The sequence below is a fragment of the Chrysemys picta genome, chromosome 4 (genome assembly GCF_011386835.1).
Source record: "Chrysemys picta bellii isolate R12L10 chromosome 4, ASM1138683v2, whole genome shotgun sequence".
Lineage (NCBI taxonomy): Eukaryota > Metazoa > Chordata > Testudines > Emydidae > Chrysemys > Chrysemys picta.
The window spans coordinates 74,155,044-74,178,949 of NC_088794.1; the positions used below are offsets into that span (position 1 = coordinate 74,155,044).

Here is a 23,906-nt window from a genome sequence, read left to right on the forward strand (position 1 = left end):
CCCTTCATCCTCCAAGTATCTGCAAACTGAATGTTTTATACATTGCTCCAGTAGCTTCCCCGCTATTGAGATCTAACTGAGGGGCTATAGTTCACCAGCTCCTCCTTTTTTCTCTTCTTAAAGATGGGCACGTTAGCCCTTTTCCAGGACCTCTCCTGCCATGCATGAATTTGCAAATATTGCCAGTGGTGCCCAGATTTCTTCGGATAATTCCTCTAGCAGCCTGGGGTGAATACATAAGGCCCTGCTGACGTGAATAGGAGTAGAGGGGTACTATCACATTATGCCTCTGTTAATACACCCCAAATTTGCATTTGCTTTTTTTGCAACATTACTGCACTATGATGCATTTCATTGTAGCAAGAGCTCTTTATGAATGAAATGACCCAGGAGGCCCAGCACACTAGGGAAACACCTTCCTTCTGGTGGATAAAAGAAGCTACTCAGGCAATCGCTACCTAGGACAGTGGGCTAGGGAGGAGAAATGCAGTATAGCTGTAGTCATTAGGTCCGTGAATCATATTATCTAAAGGCTAAAAACCTAGCCTTGTGGATAGGTATGCAAGGTGTAACAGACTGTAGTAGTGCTGAGGAGCCAACTGTGCAGATGCCCCGTGTACTACCCTAGGTTGTGAAAGATCCCTTCCTCGATAGAGGACCCCTCTGCACGTCTTGAGATTTCTACATTGCACTACAATTCTCACATTTGGGTAAATAAACCAGTCACAACTCATATTTTATTATCACCCCACATTACTGCTGAGTCTGAATGATCACTGAAGTTACAGAATGGTTTAAGTGGATAAATCATTTTGAAGGAAAAAAAACTTGCCATCAGTTGCATCATGGTGCCTTTACAATCTGTTCAAAGAGAGTCGCCAAGATGAAGTGTAGTGCTCAGCATAGGAAACTCTAGATGCCACAGATTAAAGATCTCAGGCATCCAAAAAAAAAAAAAAAAGGACAGTGGTAATTCACTTCACCCCTTCTCTAAGTGAAGTAGGAGCATGCCCCTCAGTGTATTTACATTACTTCTCAGAAAGGAGAAGTTCTCCTACAGAAGTTCTCCAGGAATATGAGAGGGACTGTAAATATCACCCCAGTCTGAGTCACTACACTTTACAACAAAACAGACTGTCGAGAGTCATTTCATGTATAAACATGCAGTGCATTAGCACAAAGCAGTACCACTAATAATACAATGTTGGCAGTTATAAGTGTTCTACAAAAAAGCAATTATGACCTGATATGGGGAGTTAGGTGCATTTGTTAAACATATTTTCAAGCAGAAACAATTACATAAGAAAATAAAGGAAAAGCTGCTGGGCAAGACCAACTCCTAACAGTTTCACAAACAATAGTCTGACTTTAAAAAATGGCTTACACCTTTGAAAGGCTATGTAACATTGCCACAACTGGAGTGCAAAGGACAAACTCAAATCAGATCAGAGATGTGAAACTCACTGCAAGCAAGGGAAAGAATTTACTCCAGATAACACACAACTGCAGATTCTTGATAGAAGTTATAATTATCTACCACTACAGATGTACTTTCCCTACATTTTAACATATAGCTTTTCCAAAAACTGTTTTTTTCTAAGTCTGCTTTCTCAAACACAACTGCTCTAGGCACAAAAATTGTATACAATAGACAGCATGTTTATATGTATGATTTATAAATCAGTAGGTATTTAAGAAAACAAAATTATATTTTTTCCCCTCCATCTTAAAAGCAGAGTATCCAGATCATGGTCATCACGGTAGCAACACTGAAGACTGCTGTACTAATCATTGTGGTTTGACTCCTGTTACACAGATCTTTTTGGCAACATTTGAAATTAAAGTTGTCAAACTTGTATTTCTCTTTAATTCCGTTCATGTCGCAGTTGGAATATTTATAGCAATCAGAGAGCGTCCTGTCACCTAAAAAAAAAAAAAAAAAAAAAAGGAAGAAGTTATGCAAAAATTACTAGCTTCCCTGTAGAGAAAACTGTTTCACAAGGGTATTCAAGGATACATTAGATATTCACAGGGATTTCCCCGCCTTGGTTTTTGTTATAACAGAATGCTCTTGTGAGCTGTTTGGGACATAGCAGGTAGAGATGAAGCCAAATCAGAACTTCTTATCTAAGAATCTGAATTTCACAGGTGGACTTATTTCAATAGATGGTCATAACAGACACCACACACACACACACACACACAAAGAGATATCCCTGAGTTTTGTGGCTCTGGCTCATCTCTCATCCCAAGCACTGCAATCTGCAGGCAAGCGGCTCTTACATATTATAATATAAGACCAGCAAAGGGTGGAGATGGCCTTCCAGTGCCCACCCTGGCCAAATGGAATCAGCTATGAAATTTAGGTCCTAGTTTCTGGAATGCTGGTTTGCACTCATCTCTAGCTGGAATGCGAAGCAGGGGACAATGCTGGCAGGCATAGAGTAGAAGCCTACAATTCAGTTTCCAAATTGGACTGCAGTGAAAATGAAAGTTCTGTGTACTTCTCAGGCATATACCACTTGGCATAAAGAAGCAACATATACCCCAATCCTAAATCAGTGAACTGGAGAGTGCTGGCCTCCCAGCTGGCAGTGAGATTTCCTCCTTTTACAAGTTTCCCCACACGTCCACCAGTCATTCAACAGAGCAGTCTGTTGGATGCTTAACTGCACAACAGAATCTCTTTTTAAACCATAAAACTATGTCCCCACAGTTGTGTTGGAACATCCATAGTTATAACAGTTCAAACTGTATTAATGCACACAATCCTACGTAAAGCTGAAGGAACCAACAAGGACTTCAGTAAGAGTGTACTTCAGATGGACATTCATACAGACTGTAGAAATAAAACCTATTTGATTACACTGGAATCATTAAAATTGAATGAATATAATTACTGTATTTATTTTAAGTCTACCACATTTGGGAGTGTAAACATACCACTTTTAATCCATAGGCAAGAATCAGTGTCACTTGGGCAGGTAATATTGGTCTTACATGGCAGAGCAGTAAGTGGACAGTTGTAACACTTCAGCATATATCCTGAGAGAGAGAGGAAAGAAGCCAGTTACTAAGTAATAAACTTTCTCTTTGTACATTTGATGTTCTGAAATAAGTGTGACTTTTCAAGATTATTGTTAGGTCAAAACAGTTATAAATCCCTGAACCATAACCCCATGATAATCTGGTTTAAGTACTGCAACTTTTAGGTCAAACCACCTAATCCTTTAGTATTCGGATTCTGATTCCAACACTGAAGTCAAATTCAGCTCCTAATACATCCACAGGAGTCCAGGGAGATAGATTTACATAACTCTACTGCTTCCTGCTCCAAACAGCCTGAGTTTTAGCAGTTGGCAGGGGACCTGACTCCAACAAGGTCCAGAGTAACTGGAGCTGGATTTAAACAGATCATGTAACTGCTGCTCCACACTGCCTGAACCTGCAACCTCCATTCCATTATCATCCTTTTCTCCTTTGTTTTACCAGTAACATCTGTACTGCCCCACCCGTTCACTTCACCAAAATCTTTGACCTTGATCTTCCTTGACCCTTACCTCCTCCTAGCTCCACTCCTCCCACCCCTCCTCCTCCATTACCTTTCCCTTCTCTGCTCTCATTAATTCCACCTCTTACCATCCCATCACTTTACCAGTCTCTTCCTTCACTTCCTGTTCTAGCAGTTCCCCTGCATCTCTTCTTTGCTGCCAATGACATCAGTCCTAATCCTAGCCCTACTGCTTTCACTCCTCACTTTCCCACATTATTCCTACCCTCCCCTTCCACATGCTCAGTCCTCTGACTTTATTCCAAGCCCATGTCGCTGTTGGAATGCATGTTCCAGTGTAGAAATAAAAGAAATAGCAGTACCACCAAGACATGCATATAAGTTATTATAACACTCTTCCTTCCTTTTCGTCCCTACCCCCAAGTTGTCCTAAGTAAGACTGCAAGCCTCTGGGGCATGGACTATGTCTTGTTTGTTCTGTAACATTCCTACCAAACTTTGAGCACTATGGGCTGAAGTCTGCTCTTCTTGAAGCTAAAGGCAACTGTTCCCTGCAATGAGATTAGGACTTCGCCCTATAAAAGTAGAGACTTTTGTATTAGGGACAGGTCTCAGATACATCATACTCAATATAAATCCATTCAGACCTTTCACATCACATTTTAGCATGTCTGCCAACCACATTATTTCCTCCCTCCCTCAGAGCCCCTCTTTTCCTGCAGTGAAGTCACAACCATAGTCCTTCATTGAAGGATCAAGAACAGCAAATGAAGCAGAAATGGGGAAGCAGCTGGACACGACACTGCTAAAAATAACAGTATAGACATGGGAGGCATTGCTTAGGTGTGGAGAGAGCCTGTGTAGGGGTTCAGGTATGTCGAGTACTCTACTCTGCTAAGCTGTGCATCACCATCTACACTGCTACTTATAACCGTGCTACCTGGGTGTGCAGTGTCTGTACTTAGAGTACAGACATATCTTAAGTCCATGTGCCTGTGTTCACACACTATGTTTCTCAAAACTGCCCTATGCAAGATGGAGTGTCAGTGTTCCTGTGAACCCTCTAATCATTGCACTCTAAAGAAGCTATTTGGAACATACTGTGAGGCCATGGACTCAAGTATCAAGTAATCACTTTTTTTGGCCAGTGGCGCTCCGCTCTGAGGTACTGGAGGGTTAAGAGAACTACGTCCTTCCAGGTTGGCAAAGGCCAGTGGGGAAGTGCTGGGCTCAGTGCTGCAGGAAACCGACCTTGCTTCCTACAATAAGAGAAACTGCCAGATACACACTTAGAGGCCTTGGTACAGTCTTTTCAAAATTACATCATTTTAAGATGACAGTCTGGACCATTGCCACCTTGCATTGAGTCTTCCCTTTGCAATAAAGATCAAAAAGTTGTGAGAGTTGTCCCACCACCACATCTCGATGCCTCAGATTTCCTTGACAGTTCAATCCAAGTCCCATCTTGGGTATGGTGCAGAGACTGCTCTTGTTGTGTTGATGGAGGATCTCTCAGCCATAGATGATGATCAAATAGCTTTCTGATACCAGATTGAACAAGTGCTTACAGGACTGCTGATCACAAGGCATCAATGACATACTTATGGATCTGATGTTGCTGTTTGAGCAACAAACACAAAGCCTCTCAGAGTTCTCTCAGCTGGAACTTTTGGATAATTACTACTGTGACCTGACACTCGTGAGGCATTCTCTTGGTCAACTTTATATACAAAAAGGTACAAGGAGGGTTAGTGAAGAAGCATGGATTGTAGTGTTTGACATACCGATGTCACCCAGCTTTGTGTTTCTCTCTTATTTGACCCAGACAGTGGAGTTAAATATAGGGCATGGAGGAAAGCAAACTGGCTGAGGCTCAATGCATCTAGATTGGGGCGATGTGGGGAAAGCAGATATGGTAAAAGTAACACCAGCTGGAGAGGTGTGATATATGCAATGGATGTACATGTTCCCAACCTGGATTCTCATTAGATTTCTGGTTATCACTCAATGATCAGCTTTCAGCAGCAGTAAAGATGGCTTTTTACTGGCTAGGAGGCTACAGCCTTACCTTTCCAATATGGACCTCACCAGTTTAGAGGATACCTTTGTCAAAGCAAGACTGGATTACCTGCGACTACACCTTAAAGGCATTCAGAAACAAAGGCAAGTGCACAATGTGGCAGCTTGCTTGGTGAGTGAGATGTCTTCTCACGTGCATATTCAACCAATACTTTGTGATCCAGATGGGCTGATTATGGAGTCCAGATGAAGTGAAAGTTCTTGGTATTGCTCTGTAAAGCAATAAGTATTTTAAGAACATCCTAGCCGAGAGACCGTGTCTCTCTTCATACAGTTGAGATCTGCAAGAGATGAGTCCTCTTGGTATACCAGGTGTTGGTGGAAGGATATTTCCTGTGAGGGCCCTCTTACCTTTTGCTCCATTCAAGACACGCTGCAAGGATCATTTTGAAAGACAGACAAAGAAATGACCACGGCCTGTGTGGTGATGTATGCAAAATAATGGGGAATTCTTTTTTAGATCTGATTGTGCTGTCTGGATAATAGGTGATTGTAGTGCAATAATTTGTAGTGTTGCTGTTTCTTCTCTTTAGGCTGATTTTTTCCAGTTTTTTTAATTAACTGAGGCACCAAAAGTGTAAGGTGCTCTTGTTCTTTTCTAAATAAATACGGTTACTGTACAACTATGAATGTCAGGGGTTACTGCTAGCATTGGTTATTAGCAACATGAAGAGATCTGTCAGAAGTTTTTCATTTGTATAGACATGCTCCCTATTCAAACCTGCTTCAGTGTGAAGTCTCTCATTTGAAAGGCCAAGACATAACCCTTTCTTTAATGTGTTGTCAAGTCCCTTTTCTCTGGGGCAGGGGGAGGAAATTATTAGAAAGGGGGAAAGTGAAAAGAAGGAGATCAAGAGGAAGAGAGGAATTCCCCCTGCCTTCTTGCAAAAGGAAGAGACATGGGATTCTCTCCCTGTCCCCTTTATACATGCTGGTATGTGCATGTGCGCATTCGCTCTCACCCACCCACCTCTCCCTCATGGTAGAGAAATTTGAAAAGATTTTTTAGTTTATAACTGGCAAAGTACCTACTTCAGCATTAGGATTTTTAAATAAGTAGTAAGAATTAGAACTTAACATTCCATGTAGGATGGTCTCAGGGAATCCTCTATAAATTTATTTCCACATGCACCCTACTTAAGACAGCTGTGTAATAGCCTGCGCCTTTGATGCTGATCTGGATAGAGTCAAAACACATCCTATGCAACTTGGAATTCCATCTATATCAAGTCCATATCCCAAGCTCTTAATCTGCTTGCCCTTGATTTGTGCCATATTAATATTATTGTATAAATATTTACATAATTCAACCTTAATCTGATATTCTATTGCTGAAATAGAATTCTGCTATTGCACTGGGCTGCAATTGGTTTGCTGTTTGCAATGCAATGCATGCTGCATAAAAGATACAGATTGGCAGACCTCCGCCACAGAACTCTAGCAAAACCAGGTGTGGCTAAGTTCAGCAAGGGCAGGTGTATACTTCCCAGGAGCTGTGCAGCACAAGGGATCACTGAGCCTACTGTAGCTAGTGGTCCAGAATAGCTTCTGGGAAGCAGTTCTGACACCTGAAGGAAAGTGGTGAGAGGATCCTCCCCCCGCATATTTGCTCAGCACCAGCACAGCTATTTGGATCTGATGCTGGGATCATAATTTGCCCTTTAATGTAGACACTTCAGGATACCTACCAGAACTGCAAAACACAGCCAGAATAATGAAGCCAGTGAGCAGGACACAATTTGTTTTGTTCCCGTTCATGTTTCTTCCTATATCTGGAAGCAAGAGCACAGTCATGAGTTAGGATTACACTCCTTAGCTCGAAATATTTAATGTTGGGGGTGGGGGGGAAATCTACAAAACCATCCTTTATAAGGGAAATAGGATTTGGAGATTCAAGATGGGGACCAAGGTGCCAAAGTGGAGATAATGATACTCCCATACCTCACTGAAATGTTGGGGGGAATAAATTCAGTAGTGTGTGGGCTGTATACCTATGAATACCGATCAAAATACCTACAATAGTATTGTCAAGGGTTCTGAAAGTTTGTTCTAATTATGTGGCTCACCCATGACAATTACAGGTTCTACAGAACCCCAGCTCTCATTAATAAAAAGTTAGTTTCTCTTAGGGTGACCAGATGTCCTGATTTTATAGGGACTGTCTTGATATTAGGGGCATCTTACATAGGACCCTATTCCTCTCCCATTCCCCGTCCTGATTTTTCACACTTCCTATCTGGTCACACTAATTTCTACCCATCAGGCTGTGAAGAAAACATTCAAAATGTGAACCAAGTGCAAACCAAAGCAATGAAGTCTACCAGAGACTGCAGCCAGCCTGTCATGGCAAGTTTTCCATCTCCATTCATTTCACTGAATTCTAAAGCCTAATGATGATAGTTAACATTGATATTTAAAGAATTTCACTCCTGATCATTTTAATAGAAGTGAAAGTGGGTAGGCACAAAGCTCAGAGGGGGAGACTGGAAGTTGCAGCAGAAGGGAAAGGAGGCTGAAGAAAGGAGAAGAGACACAGAAAGGAAGATGGAGAAGGAATAAAGATAATGAAAGAGTAGAAACAGCTGTGGTCCTAAAGGGCAGCACTCAGTGGAGAGACAGCAATAAGGCACTTAAACAGTAAATATAGTAACTGGAAAGTTAACTACTACGCAAGAGCCATATCCTATTGTAGTAAACCTGGCTGCCTCCTGAGCATCCTCTGGTGCCCTTGGAGTCAGTCTGCAGTGCTCTGCTTTGTTTTTCCCTTTTCCCCTTAATATACCCAAACACACTTATCCATTTCCATCCCCTCTTGGGTTCTGCTTTATTAAGTTAACCAACATTCAAAATAAAGTTTAAGTCCATCCATTCTCCTAGGCCTTTCCTGCCTGTTGCCTCACTCCCAAAGTTTCAAGTTTCTCTATAAGAGCCTACTCGGTGAGAACTCTGCAGGGTCAGGAGCCTGGCTTCTTCCTTCTGCTCTTACTGGGGAAGCAGGTGATTCCTGCTCAGAAGCACCCCCTTAGTAATCAAAGTTGTCTGACTCCAGACAAACCCAGTCAGACTTTCCCACGGGAGCCTCCTGCTCACCAGGTTCTACCCTCCACCCTCCTCTTAAGTCAGGGTATTTCCTGCAGGAGCCTTTTTTACTCCCTGCAGTTTTCCTGAGCTTCTCACCTTCATTGCAGCCTCCTGCTGCTCTTTATAGGGGAAGTTCTTGATCTCAGGTGTGGCCTATTCAGTAATCAGGGTTGGCTAGTCCCAGGCCCTGCCGCCTTTAAGGGGCAAGACACCCTGTTACACCTACCTTTGATCTTTGAGATCAGTGGGAGGCTTGCACAATGGGAGATCCACTGTGAACGGAGGTTAGTCTCTGGTACTGTTTATAACCCCTCCACAGGCTTTTTAAAAACGGCATTAACCCTCTGCCAAAAATGAAGGTGACACCCCTAATCTATCTAAATAGCTTTGGATCCAAGAGGTTGAAGGACTAGTGGTCCAATCGTGAAAATGTGAGCCAGGAACTCCTAAATCCAATCCATCCCTCAACACTGATTCCCTATGCTTTTGTCTTGAACATCACTTAACTACTCAGTGTCTCAGCTTCCCCTACTGTAAAATGGGGACAATTTCTACCACACAGGGGATGTTTTGGGGGTTCATAGATTCTAGGACTGGAAGGGACCTCGAGAGGTCATCGAGTCCAGTCCCCTGCCCGCATGGCAGGACCAAATATTGTCTAGACCATCCCTGATAGACATTTATCTAACCTACTCTTAAATATCTCCAGAGATGGAGATTCCACAACCTCCCTAGGCAATTTATTCCAGTGTTTAACCACCCTGACAGTTAGGAACTTTTTCCTAATGTTCAACCTGAACCTCCCTTGCTGCAGTTTAAGCCCATTGCTTCTTGTTCTATCCTTAGAGGCTAAGGTGAACAAGTTTTCTCCCTCCTCCTTATGTCACCCTTTTAGATACCTGAAAACTGCTATCATGTCCCCTCTCAGTCTTCTTTTCCAAACTAAACAAACCCAATTCTTTCAGCCTTCCTTCATAGGTCATGTTCTCAAGACCTTTAATCATTCTTGTTGCTCTTCTCTGGACCCTCTCCAATTTCTCCACATCTTTCTTGAAATGCAGTGCCCAGAACTGGACACAATACTCCAGTTGAGGCCTAACCAGCGCAGAATGACTTCTCGTGTCTTGCTCACAACATACCTGTTAATACATCCCAGAATCACGTTTGCTTTATTTGTATCAGCATCACACTGTTGACTCATATTTAGCTTGTGGTCCACTATAACCCCTAGATCCCTTTCTGCCGTACTCCTTCCTAGACAGTCTCTTCCCATTCTGTATGTGTGAAACTGATTTTTCCTTCTTAAGTGGAGCACTTTGCATATGTCTTTGTTAAACTTCATCCTGTTTACCTCAGACCATTTCTCCAATTTGTCCAGATCATTTTGAATTATGACCCTGTCCTCCAAAGCAGTTGCAATCCCTCCCAGTTTGGTATCATCTGCAAACTTAATAAGCGTACTTTCTATGCCAATATCTAAGTTGTTAATGAAGATATTGAACAGAGCCGGTCCCAAAACAGACCCCTGCAGAACCCCACTTGTTATACCTTTCCAGCAGGATTGCGTTAACAAACAGTTACTAAGGAGCTTTACTTCCTACGTATTATTTTATTTGATGACTGGCATGGATACAGCAGGTAACTAGGAAAGGAACACCAGATCATTCTGTTGCTATGGGACTGCTCAAATTTTACCAATTTCTCGGTTCTTTGTGAGGCACCAAAATCAAAAATAAAAGACTTGCAGCACATTCCTGCCTGTCAGCAGACCTCCAAGTTCTTATACACTAAGAACAGCAGCATTTATACAGCAGTAGCCTTTGGACTTCTACCACTTCAGCCTTCGTAATGTCACATGAGAGGATCCGTCATCTTTTCACAAACTTTAAGGTCAGATGGGGCCATTGTGATCATCTAATGCATAACACAAACTACAGAATTTTACCCAGTAATTCGTGTAGTGGAGATAATTATTCTTCCTGACCTACCTTTCTCTACTCCTTGGAGGAAAGGGAGAGGGGGTGGAGGACTCAAAGCTGAAGCAGAACCATCTCCTCCAACACCAGCTAGCCATTAGCACTCCTTGTTCTGTGGTACACTGCCCCAGAATATGGTGCAGCAAAAGGGGAACTGCTGGCTCTGTTGTCAAGTCCAATAACTTGTAGTTAAACTAGAACATCTGCATTTAAGGAGTCCAAATGACCACTTCCCTTAGTAATTCATTCCAGTGGTTGACTCATTTAAGAAGTTGTGTCATTTTGAATTTTTTCCACTTGAGATTTCCTGTCACTGGATTTTGTGAGGCTTTTTGTCTGTTAAATTAAGGAACCCCTTCATATCATCTCCTTGTGTAGAAACTTGCAGACTATGATAAAGTCAAAACTTAACCTTCTCTTTTATAAGATAAACAGATTGAGTTCTGGAAAACACATCTTACAATAAGATTCTTCTCTGATCTCCCTAATTTTTCAATGTTCTTTTTGAAGTGTGGAGAGCAGAACTAGATGCAGTAACCCAGTAATGCTCTCACCCATGTCCTATATAGAGATGCTATCTCCCTATTCTTACTTGATAATCCTTGGATGTGTAAAGAGAGAACTCGGTTAGCCCTTTTGCCACTGCATCACATTGGGACAGGACCTCACAGTCACTTAGTCATCTACAATGATTCCTGAATTCTTTTCACAGAATCACTGCTTTGTGGGATAGTCCCCCATCTTTTAAGTATGGTCTACATTCTTTATCCCTAAACATATGACTTCTCACTTGGCAGTACTTCAAACATGTTCAATTGTGCCCAGTTTACTGAGTGATCCAGATGGCAGGCTCTCAGAGATCAACCATTGTTACTTTCCACCCACTAACACTGTTTATCTGCTATCAGTTAGCTCAATTTAAATGGATTTTTAAAAATGGCTGTTAATTTTGTATAATGCTATTTTAAAAAATTGGTGTCGCTCATAAGTCAAATGCCTTACAGAAATCCAAGTAAACCACATCAGTTACCTTTATCAACCACACTCAATTTTGTCAAACAAATGTGATTCTTTCACAAGGCATTTTCCATGAAACCATACTAATTGGCATAACTTATATTTTTGGCCTCTAATTCCTTATTGACACAGTTCAATATAAGCCTTTCTATTATTTTACTTGGGCTCAATATAAGACTTACCAGCCTGTAATTAGCTTGAGTTATTTTTAAATGGAAAACAAAGTATTGCCACAACACTGGCCTTCTTCCAGTCCTCTGAAATTTTACCAAGATCTATTCAAAATTAATACCTGTAGTCTGGAACCAACTCCATTAAAACTCTTGAATGCAAGTTGTTGGGAGCTGCTAATTTTAGAATCAACTAGCTTTAGTTAAGATGCTGTTTAATATCCTTCTTTGTTGCAGCTAGATACATCATTCAGCATTAGCCCAAATACAAAACAGAAATATGAATTGAACAATTCTGCCAGTGTCATTTCATAAGTCTCTGAAGGGCTGGTTCAGTAAAAACAAGCCAACCGTCTAAATTCATCCCCGGTGAACTCCCCTGAATCAACAGAGTCACACAAGGACTCAATACATCCAGGCATATGCAATGGGAAAGTCAGACATATTTAAGCAATTGACAGTTAACAGCAAAAGGTTCCTGGCTTTTGGAAGTCTCAGATTTGAATGGCATTCACAGCTGCCATGGTTTAATGTTCTTTGGCCAATTCGACACAACTATCAGTATGAACTGACTGTCTCTCTCTTCACACAAATCCCTCTTTGCAAACACATACCTTCTGAAGTTCCCTGGACGTTAGGCTTATTTTTATTTTGCCATTATCCTAAACCAATATAAAATCACTTGACTTGCCCTACATCTCTTCAAACTCTATACATGGTGGGCAGGATGAGCTGATATATAGTACTTTAGTCTCTGTGGGCATGATTCTAATGATCTGCTCAAGCCACTGCGCTTAATTTTAATGGGACTATCCTGACAGCAAGAAACTCCAGAGCGTTCTAAGTGTGGAAGAATCTTGCCCTGTACAAGTCTGACTGGTATCTTCCTGTACTTACGGCACTGCACTTTGATAACCTGACATGCATTCAAGTGTTCTGCTAGCTTTCTGCTCTCAAACCGCCCTTCTTGCCTAACGCATCCTTTTAGAGCTGACTTTGTGCCCGCCACGTATCTAAGAAGCACAGGCACAATGCCCGAGGCTGCTAATGCAACATTGCTGTTGAGGCAGAAGAGGGAGACGGAGGGGGACGGTGCGATAAACCCTAGAGCAGCCAACTACAGCAAACATACTGCAAACAACAAGATCGGCAACAGCCCTGGGTGCCAAGTCACGGCTCACCGCACAAGTCCCAGAATCGCGCCCCTCTCTAGCCATTCCGGGGGGTTGCCTGTGATTGCCAGACACAAAGAAAGAGCTGGGAAGCCGGACCGCCTCGGGCACGGCGTGAATCCTGCCGTTAAAGGGGCCAGCGCGTGAGGCAGCCCCTCGGGGGGAAACACAGACCTTAGCCTGGGCCCCGCCGTTTCCTTTCTCGCCCGTCAGACCCGACACGTTAACACGGGCCTGCTCTGGAAGCCACCCCGAGACGGCGCGTACCCTGCGGGCGGGAGAGGAGGCTGTGCCCAGGGTACTGCACACACTCCCCCCGTCATCCTCCACTGCGTGCCTGACCCAGCAGTGCCCAGACCCAGCAGGGTCACTGGGCATCGCACGGCCCTGGGGGGAAACACGGGCTCTGCCCCAAGCGGTTATAATTCAGGAGACCCCGCCTGACAGCGAGCCACGTCCTGTGTCCCCCCCGCTGCAAACACCCCGCGGGCACGCGGCTCCCCGCCCTCCTGCACCTACTCACCCGCTGCCGGCCTGCGAGGCGCATCAGCCCGGGCCGCCGCCGAAAGATCTTCCGGGGGGCTACGCAGCAGCCCAACGGTCTCCGCTCCCGGCCGAGCTGCGGGGAAGCAGGTGACGCCAGGGGCGGCTCCCGGCTCGGCAGGCGCCTTACCCTCTTCTCGTCTCCCTCCTCCCGCCCCGCGGTCTGGGAGCGGGCCAGCCCGCTGCAGGCGGCTAGGGCTTGTCTGCCCCGGCAATTTACAGCGTGGCAACTTTCTCCCTTAGGGGTGTGAAAAAACACCCCCCTGAGCGCAGCGAGCGTCAGCGCTGGAAAGCGCCCCTGTAAACAGTGCACCCGCGCTGGCAGCTACGCGGCCGCCCCTGCTGGAGGTGGTTTTTTAGCGTTGCCAGTGTAGACTAGCCAGTCAATCCCCAGAGCTGAGCGGCGGCAGTGATTAGCTGGGCCATAAGAGGGGGGCTAAGCATGAATTTCTGCCAGTGGGCAGCTGGCGGCTAGGCTAATGCCAGCTTCTTCGCATGCTACTGTTATCCCGGTCCCCAAAGCTTCTTGCACAGACTCTCTTTTATGGGTCTGATTTGCTAGTAAGGCCCAGCTGTCCGGTCATGCTTCCAACACACCTTTTGGGACAGAGCAGCTATTTTTCCTCCTCTAGCGAAAAGGAACTCAAGCTCTTCCTCTCTGTAGACAGACACACCCTGCAATGAGGCACAACAGTTGTGTAATTCCTGCTGTGAAAGTTGCTAACAACCATTCCTTTCCCATTTGTCAGGGATCTCAAGATTTTAGCCTTGGTTTTCGCTTTACTAAGAACAGATAAATGTAAAAATGGATAAATGTAAAGTAATGCACATTGGAAAAAATAACCCCAACTATACATACAATATGATGGGGGCTAATTTAGCTACAACAAGTCAGGAAAAAGATCTTGGAGTCATCGTGGATAGTTCTCTGAAAATGTCCACGCAGTGTGCAGAGGCGGTCAAAAAAGCAAACAGGATGTTAGGAATCATTAAAAAGGGGATAGAGAATAAGACTGAGAATATATTATTACCCTTATATAAATCGATGGTACGCCCTCATCTCGAATACTGCGTACAGATGTGGTCTCCTCATCTCAAAAAAGATATACTGGCACTAGAAAAGGTTCAGAAAAGGGCAACTAAAATGATTAAGAGTTTGGAACGGGTCCCATATGAGGAGAGATTAAAGAGGCTAGGACTCTTCAGCTTGGAAAAGAGGAGACTAGGGTGGGGATATGATAGAGGTATATAAAATCATGAGTGATGTGGAGAAAGTGGATAAGGAAAAGTTATTTACTTATTCCCATAATACAAGAACTAGGGGTCATCAAATGAAATTAATAGGCAGCAGGTTTAAAACAAATAAAAGGAAGTTCTTCTTCATGCAGCGCACAGTCAACTTGTGGAACTCCTTACCTGAGAAGGTTGTGAAGGCTAGGACTATAACAGAGTTTAAAAGAGAACTGGATAAATTCATGGTGGTTAAATCCATTAATGGCTATTAGCCAGGACAGGTAAGGAATGGTGTCCCTAGCCTCTGTCTGTCAGAGGATAGAGATGGATGGCAGGAGAGAGATCACTTGATCATTGCCTGTTAGATTCACTCCCTCTGGGGCACCTGACATTGGCCACTGTCGGTAGACAGGATACTGGGCTAGATGGACCTTTGGTCTGACCCGGTACGGCCTTTCTTATGTTCTTATGATGTATCAGCTCCAGGCACCCTGCTTGTGAAGGAGAAGGAACATCATTTAAAATTTAAGCATTTATCAAACGGATTTGCATTCTCTCTGAAAGCAGCGAGAGAGATCATTCAAGTAGACCCACCCTTGTTGTGGAAGTAGAAGCTAAGAGAGTAGACAAAGCTATAATAAAACAAAACAACGGTGAGGCTAGAGCAAAGATTGTGAACCTTTCCTGACTACAAAAACAAGGAGGAGTCCTTGTGGCACTTTAGAGACTAACCAATTTATTTGGGCATAAGCTTTGGTGGGCTAAAACCTGAGTAAGAAAGCAACCCAAATATCAGGACTGTCCCTATAAAATCAGGACATCTGGTCACCCTACCTCTCCCAGAGCTTCCTTCCTCTAGCCAAGTGGAATTCAACCTGGGGGTCTGCAGATTACGTCTAAAGCAGTGATACTCAGACCTCAGTGGTTCAGGAGCCAAATTAGCTATCAACATTATCCAAAAGACCCACAGTAATGTGAATTCATTGCTTCATTTACTATAGTACTATTCATATGTAAACAATATGACAGAGTATATATTTAATTTATATATATGTATATATATATATATAAATTTTCACAGCAACAAGTTAATAACAGTGCAAGTTAACTTAATTGGGTAGTAAAAGCGTCCTGATTGGTTAATAACTTAGACTAGTTAATTAAATCATGCATGATTTACTGCATAAACAGTGGTTTAATATCATGCAATGCAAAGAGCCACAGGAGACACATTAAAGAGCCATAGTTGATTATGACTGATCTAAGGGGGCTGTGAAAGGTAGTTGTTACTACAGAACAGTGGTTTTCAATCTGTGGTCTCAGAGTAGCAGCCGTGTTAGTCTGTATCCGCAAAAAGAACAGGAGTACTTGTGGCACCTTAGAGACTAACAAATTTATTAGAGCATAAGCTTTCATGGACTACAGCCCACTTCTTCGGATGCATATAGAATGGAACATATATTGAGGAGATATATATACACACATACAGAGAGCATAAACAGGTGGGAGTTGTCTTACCAACTCTGAGAGGCCAATTAATTAGGAGAAAAAAAACTTTTGAAGTGATAATCAAGATAGCCCAGTACAGACAGTTTGATAAGAAGTGTGAGAATACTTACAAGGGGAGATAGATTCAATGTTTGTAATGGCTCAGCCATTCCCAGTCCTTATTCAATCCTTTGTTGATTGTGTCTAATTTGCATATCAATTCTGTGGTCTGTGGACCTCTGGGGGTCTGCAGACTATGTCTAAGATTTACAAAGGGGTTTTCACCTCTATTTGAAATTAGTTAGTGGCCCGTAAGTGAAAAAAGGTTGAAAACCACTGTTCTAGCCAGTTCACAGAGTACAAAAGCCAGGACTCTTCTGAACACATTAGCTAAATAGGACATAAAGCATTACAAATTATAGTTTTGTAGCACTTAGAATGTACTTTGCCCATGTTTTAGTCTCATATTGCTTTTCCAAAATAGTTTTTCCTTCTGAAATGTGACATCATTACCTTTCTCACAAAATCTTTCAGAACCTAATTACACACAATGTGCCCATATTTCTAACAGAAGAGAGCACTTAATTAAATAGGACTTATCTTTCATAGAGACCTATTGGGAAGTATAAGCAGAAAAAAAATATGGTCCTGATCTTCAGATGATGTGAATTGCCATACCTCTATCTAAGTGGATGTAGTTTATCCAATTTACACCAGCTAAGACTCTACATCTAAATGTTTATCTTTTCTTCTACAGATTAAAAGCAAAGCATCCAAAAGTCATGGCCATAATAGTTGGCTGTTTTTGTAGTCACTATGATTAGATTCTTGTTGCAAAGGCCAGTTTGACAGCAGTGGGATCTAAAGTTGTAACCATTACAAAGTCTCATCTTTTTTCTTTTTTTTTTTCTGTTGCTTCAATGGTGTTTCCAGCCAGTTATCTTTAAATTACAAAAAAAAAAAAGACAAAAGTTATATGAATCTATTTACTTCCCTATGGAGAAAAAGAAAATTGTTTGGTCATGGTATTCACAGGCAGATTAGAGATTTGTAGGGTTACCACTACCATATCTCTCTTAGGTACTTATATTGCCCCCATTGCCATGACATTCTAGTACAGGGGAAGGCAAACTACAGCCCGCGGGATTGCCAGCCCTGTGGCACAGTGGGGCTAAGGCAGGCTCCCTGGCCCTGCACCACTCCCAGAAGTGGCCGGCACCATGTCCCTGCAGTCCCTGGGGGGCTGGGGAGGCAGAGGACTCCGTGCACTGCCCTGGCCTGCAGGCACCACCCCCCACAGCTCCCATTGGCCAGGAATGGGGAACCGCGGCCAATGGGAGCTTTGGGGGTGGTAACCACAGGCGAGGACAGCACACCTGCCCCACCCCACCCCAGGAGCCACTGACGGACATGCTGGCCTTGAGCCCCCTGCTGAACCCCTCCTGCACCCCAACCCCCTGCCCTGAGCCCCCGCTGCACCCTGCACCCCTCCTGTACCCCAACCCCCTGCCCTGAGCCACCTCCTGAACTCCGCATGCCCTCCTGCACCCCAGCCCCCTACCCTGAGGCCCCAACCACCAGCCCTGAGCCCCCTCCTGCACCCCAACCCCCTGCTCTGAGCCCCCAACCCCCTGCCCTGAGGCCTGGCTGCACTCTGCCCTCCTGCACCTCAACCCCCTGCCCTGAGCCCCCTCCTGATCTCCGCACCCCCTCCTGTACCCCAACCCCCTTCCTGATCTCCGCACCCCCTCCTGCACCCCAACCCCCTGCCCTGAGACTTGCTGCACCCCCCCTCCTGCACCCCAACCCCCTGCCCTGAGCCCCCTGCTGCACCCCACACCCCTCCTGCATCCCAATCCCCTGCCCTGAACCCTTTCCTGCACACCACTCCCCCTCCCATATCCCGCACTCCCTCTCACCCCCAACCCCCTGCCCAGCCCTACATTCATGGCTCTGTATACAATTTCCCCATCCAGATGTGGCCCTCGGGCCAAATAGTTTGCCTACCCGTGTTCTAGTACTACGTTGTCAATGTATTTATACTCACTGTAGCCATGTGAGGTAGGGAAGTTTTATCATCTCCATTTTACAGATAGAAAAGAGAGGCACAGGAACCCAGATACACAAAGATATTTAGGCTCCTAAATTCCATTAAATTCAGTCTAAGTTAGGAGCCTAAATACCTTTGTGGATGTAGGACAGAGATACTAAGGCTTGGATCCTCATTCCTCAAAGGGACTTACTTTTAGATGCCTAGAAAATCACCTAACTTTTAGATGCCTAGAAAATCACTGGAACAACAATAGATTGTTGACTAGAGAGAGACAGGTGCTTAAGAATTGAATCCACAAAAGCCAGCATGCTAGGCGAGGAGAAACTTAAACTAGCCAGTTGGAGATGTCAATGAGAGGGATGTGTCCTAAACCCTGCCTCTTTCATGGAGTCAGGAGTCTCAGGCGGCATGACACCTGTGATTGTTCTGCTTGTGTGTACGCACTGGCAGTAGCTCAGAGAGAGCTAGCGTAAATAGCTGCGTAGCCATGGTAGCATAGGCAGCGGCAATAAAGGCATAGCTAAGTAATGCTGAGGATGTACCCACTGTTTTCAAGCGGGTTTGTACTCCGCATGGCTCAGCCATTCTGCTGCTGCCCATGCTTCTGTGGCTATACTGCCTAGTTACACTCATGCTAGCTCTCATTGAGTTACCGTCAGTATCTGTATGCAAACTGGGGAAATTACGCCCCTACATTGTGGTGTAGATATAGCCTAAATCAGGACTGCAGGAAGACACCTATCTCTGCTAGTGATCCACAGTCAGGAACCCCTCTCCTGGAGTCAGGCAGCTCAGGTCCCTAAGCCCTTTCTTGTGAGAATGAGTTAGGTGCCTACCTCCCTCCATGCAAAACAGCCGGGAGGGGGACCTCTCTCTTAACCTTTAGCTCAGTGGTTTGGGTACTCACCTGGGGTGTGGGACACTCCAGTTCAGTCCCCCTCTCTGCCTGATGAGGAGAAGGGATTTGAACTGGGATCTCTTGCCTCGGCTGAGTACCCTAACCACGGGACAATAGAGCAAATCTCATGCTTATGCCCAACTAATATTTAATGAGTCAATTAAAGTGGAACAGCTTCAACAAGAGAGATTGAGCAAAACCCACAACAGAATATTCCATGACCCAATGGCTAGGGCGCTTACCTAAGAAGGGGAGATCCCACAGAGGGGTATTGAATTAGGCTCTCCCACATCCTCGGTGATTATCCTAACAACTGGGCTAAAGGTTATGAAGGAGGCCTCTTCACCCTCCCTGCTGGCTGTATTGTGTGGCGCAAGGTGGCCTCTTAGCACACATACCAGATTGGGCCCTGCACAGGAGCGGCGCCAGGGTTTTTGCTGCCCTAGGTGGCAGCACTCCTCCTCAGTAATCGGTGGCAGCTCCTCCTCTGAAGCTGCGTTCTCGGCGGCGGGGGTCCTTCCGCTCCAGGTCTTTGGGGTACTTCGGCGGCGGGTCCCGGAGCGAGTGAAGGACCCACCACCGAATTTCTGCCGAAGACCCGGAGCGGAAGAAGCCCCTCTGGGCAGCCCTGGTTCTTGGTGGCATTTCCGTGGCTGCTTTTCTTCCCACTCAGAGGAGTTGCCGCCGAGGGCGGTGAAATGCCGCCCCCCACATCCTGCCACCCTAGGCGACCACCTAGGATCGCCTAGTGGAAGCGCCGGCCCTGGCCCTGCCTGCAAGATATGTGGAGGAGCATCTATGTCCATAAGAATGCCCATACTGGGTCAGACCAGTGGTCCATCTAGTCCAGTATCCTGCCTTCCAACAGTGGTCAATACCAGGTCATTCAGAGGGAATGAATACAACAGGCAATCATCGTTGTCCAATGTTGTCCACTCCCAGCTTCTGATAATCAGAGGGTAGGGACGCCCAGAGCATGGGGTTGCATCCCTGACCATCCTGGCTAATAGCCATTGATGGACCTTTCCTCCATGAACTTATCTAATTATTTTCTGAACCCTGTTCTAGTTTTGGCCTTCACAACATCCCCCAATAACAAGTTTCACAGGTTGACTGTGCATTGTGTGAAGAAGTACCTAATTTCATTGGGTGACTCCTGGTTCTTGTGTTATGTGAAGGTGTAAATAACACTTCCTTATTCACTTTCTCCACACCAGTCATGATTTTATAGACCTCTCTCATATTCCCCTTAGTTGTCTCTTTTGCAAGCTGTAAAGTCCCAGTCTTTTTAATCTCTCCTCATATGGAAACTGTTCCAAACCCTTAATCATTTCTGTTGCCTTTCTCTATACCTTTTCCAATTTTAATACATCATTTTTGAGATGGATGACAAGAACTGCACATAGTATTCAAGGTGTGGGTGTACCATGGATTTATGTAGTGACATTATGATATTTACTGTCTTATCTATCCCTTTTCCTAATGGTTCCTAACATTCTGTTAGCTTTTTTGACTACTGCTGCTGCTGCACATTCCCCATGTTGTGAATTGCTCTGAGGTGTAAGTAGGAGATAGGTGTCCAGCAGTCTAAAGTGAGGCAGCAGTGTGCATGCCTAGACGCAGAAATGGAGGTGCCAGGAGAACCAAAGTGAAAATTTAGACACCACATGAGTCTAGGCATGTGTAGGATTAGTCTGCAGCCAAGTGGGAGTCTTGTGGATCACACTGGTGCATAAAGCCAAGATTTAGACACCTAACTTTCTTTGGGGATCTGGCCGTGACTTGCCAAAGATCAGACAATCTGTGATGGAGCATGGAATTGAACTTGCTTCTCCTTAATCCCTAACTACTGGACCATCCTTCCTTTCTACCAGGTATTTCAGATCAGTTCTTTCTCATATCAGAGGGTTCTCAAATTATTTGGCCAGATACAGATGAATCCTAAACCAAACCTCAGATCCAAACACGATTGAACTTTGTAAGAGTTAGGCTTGGGATCAGAACTTCACAGTTGTCCCCATCTTTAGAGAAGGCTGGACAAAACCCCCTGATCTAAACATGCCTGAATTTTATGTCTCTGGCCCATTTCTCATAACAAGAACCTCAATCTTCAGGAAAGCAGCTTTCAGAAAGGGCAGAGGAAAGCATCACTTTATAAGACACAGAGGGTAGGATTAGATGACCTCTTGAGGTCTCTTCCAGCCCTACATTTCTGATTATTCTTATTGTGTACTGTGGACAGTGTTGACACAAACATGACAGCAGGCAGAGGAGCCCTTATAAATATGTTATGATTGTGAAGTAAAAGCACAGGGCAGGGCTCAAATTATATTAATATACAGTACTATATGTGTCATTTCCATAGCAAATTATTAATCTTACAAACACATGAATAAGGTTCATATGACTTCACTGCAGGCTCAGAAAAAGCAGCGGAGCATATATGGGCAGAAAAAAATCATTAATTCATCTCTAATACCCGATGTTTCCCCTTTGGTTTATCTGTGACATCCACACAGTGCTGCTTGTCCTTACAATGTGTGATGAAAAAGAAGCTGCTCCAGCATAGGGGGCATTACTGGGTGGACCTGGGCTGGAGGAAAAAATGTATCTGTCCTTCCACAACGTGTTTGTGTCAACACTGCCCTTTCTGGATAAAGACACCCTGGAGCAAGCATGTTGATCTTATAGCCCTCTAGTGGCTGCACACTAAATAGGCTATTGAAGCCTTGAATGTTTTGGGTTACCCACAGTACACAATAAGAATAATGAGAAATGTAGGGCTGGAAGGGACCTCAAGAGGTCCTCTAATCCTACCCTCTGTGCTGAGGCAGTACTTAGTATACCTAGACTATCCCTGAGAGTTGTTTGTCTAACCTGCTCTTAAAAACCGCCAGTGGCAGGGATTTCACAACCTCCCAGTGCTTAAAAATCATTATAGTTAAGCTTTTCTTAATAGCTAACCTAAATCTCCCTTGCTGCAGAATAAGCTGATTACATCTTGTCCTACCTTCAGTGGACATGGAGACCAACTGATGACCGTCCTGTTTATAACAGACCTTAACAGTGGTTTCCAACCTTCTTAAGCACAAGATCACTTTTTGAAATTAAGTGCAACCCAGTATCTACCTCAAAGAAAATGTAGAAATAACAGTAATCATACAAACCCAAACACCCTTACTCTGCCCATTGCCCCACCCCTTTCCTGAGGCCATGTCCCTGCCCCGCCCATTCTCTGAGGCCCTGCCCTGCTCACTCCATCCCCCCTCCCTCCATTGCTCGCTCTCCCTCACCCTCACTCACCTAACTGCTTTAATTAAATTACCTACACCTGTAAGTTTCAAATATGCAGATACTTACCAATGGGTATGGCACAGTCAAGGCTTCCTCAGCAAAGGGACTATTTTTACCTTGAAGCCAGGCTGCAATGCTAGGGCAGGGCCAATACCTGCCCTTCCCTCATCAGGTTTTGAGGGTGGGGAAAGGCATGTGTGATGGTCCCTGGGGATGGAGCCAGCGCTGGACACAGTGTCTGCAGGGAGCAGAAATCGGCGCGGTCATGGCAGATGCTATCACTGACCCACGGGGCTGGGTGGCCTGCTGAGATGAGTGATGGGGTGGAGGTGGCACTCCCTCCCCGGTGCCCTGTGATGCCTGGCCTGTGCCCAACCATCTGGGGCTGGCATGAGCCGCCTGGCATCGCTGCTCACCTCCCAAACATTCTTCCACACCTCTCTAGGGGGATGTGTCCCACAGTTTGACTAAGGCGGGATATGATAAAGGTCTATAAAATCATGACTGGTGTGGAGAAAGTAAATAAGGAAGTGTTATTTACTCCTTCTCATTACACAAGAATTAGGGGTCACCAAATGAAATTAATAGGCAGCAGGTTTAAAACACACAAAAGGAAGTATTTTTTTCACACAAACGCACAGTCAACCTGTGGAACTCTTTGCCAGAGGATGTTGTGAAGGGTTCAAAAAAGAACTAGATAAGTTCCTGGAGGATAGGTCCATCAATGGCTATTAGCTAGGATGGGCAGGGATGCAAAACCATGCTCTGAAGTGTCCCTAGCCTCTGTTTGCTAGAATCTGGGAATGGGCGACAAGAATGGATCGCTTGATGATTGCCTGTTCTGTTCATTCCCTCTGAAGCACCTGGCATTGGCCACTGTCGGAAGACAGGATACTGGGCTAGCTGGACTATTGGTCTGACCCAGTATGGCATTCTTATGTTCTTAAATTGGTCTAAGGCCAGATGGGTCAAATGGGGAAGTGTGGGGGTAGCTAGATCACAATCAGGGCTGTCCCTAGACATTTTGGTGCCCTACACAGCCCCAGGCCTCCACGGGAGGCGGGGCTGAGCCCAAGGTCTGTGGGGTGCATGAGCAGGCTTGGGGGGGTTAGGGGGAAACCGCCCCCCAGCACGAGCCGGTGGAGCAGAGCGGGTTGGGGCCAGGTCATTCCACTTCCTGCCACCCGCTGATTGCAGGGCAGGCAGGCCCGACCTGCACTCATGGGGTAGCGGGAAGTGAAGTGACCCAGCTCTAACCCGCTCTGCTCAGCTACCCTGGTGGAGCAGAGTGGACTGGGGCCGGGTAGTTCCACTTCCCGCCATCCAGCGAGTGCGGGGTCGGGCCTGTTGCAGTCCCCCAGGACGTAGCTCAGGGGAAGGGCTGGAGTGGG

At 45.0% G+C, this 23,906-nt stretch overlaps 2 protein-coding genes across 6 annotated transcripts in view; both read right to left on the reverse strand.

The window, feature by feature from the left end:
* Positions 1–705: 705 nt before the first annotated feature.
* Positions 706–14,189, reverse strand: LOC101940229 (CD59 molecule (CD59 blood group)). Of its 5 annotated transcripts, none has more exons than XM_065592680.1 (4): positions 14,147–14,189; positions 7,279–7,362; positions 2,944–3,045; positions 706–1,923 (listed from the first exon to the last, which is right to left on the reverse strand). In XM_065592680.1, exons 2-4 carry the CDS (start codon positions 7,346–7,348, stop codon positions 1,727–1,729), a joined length of 369 nt encoding a protein of 122 aa, XP_065448752.1. In that variant the 5' UTR covers positions 7,349–7,362; positions 14,147–14,189; the 3' UTR covers positions 706–1,726. The 5 variants fall into 5 exon arrangements, with proteins under 5 accessions (XP_065448752.1, XP_065448749.1, XP_065448750.1 ...); XM_065592677.1 differs by lacking the exon at positions 14,147–14,189 and adding an exon at positions 13,530–13,975; XM_065592678.1 differs by lacking the exon at positions 14,147–14,189 and adding an exon at positions 13,680–13,890.
* A 1,966-nt stretch (positions 14,190–16,155) lies between these two features.
* Positions 16,156–23,906, reverse strand: part of LOC135983095 (CD59 glycoprotein-like) — a 32,828-nt gene continuing 25,077 nt past the window's right edge. The window contains exon 6 of the mRNA XM_065592676.1: positions 16,156–17,211. Coding sequence (XP_065448748.1) covers positions 17,188–17,211 — 24 coding nt within the window. The 3' untranslated portion in view covers positions 16,156–17,187. The remainder of the gene's footprint in view (positions 17,212–23,906) is intronic.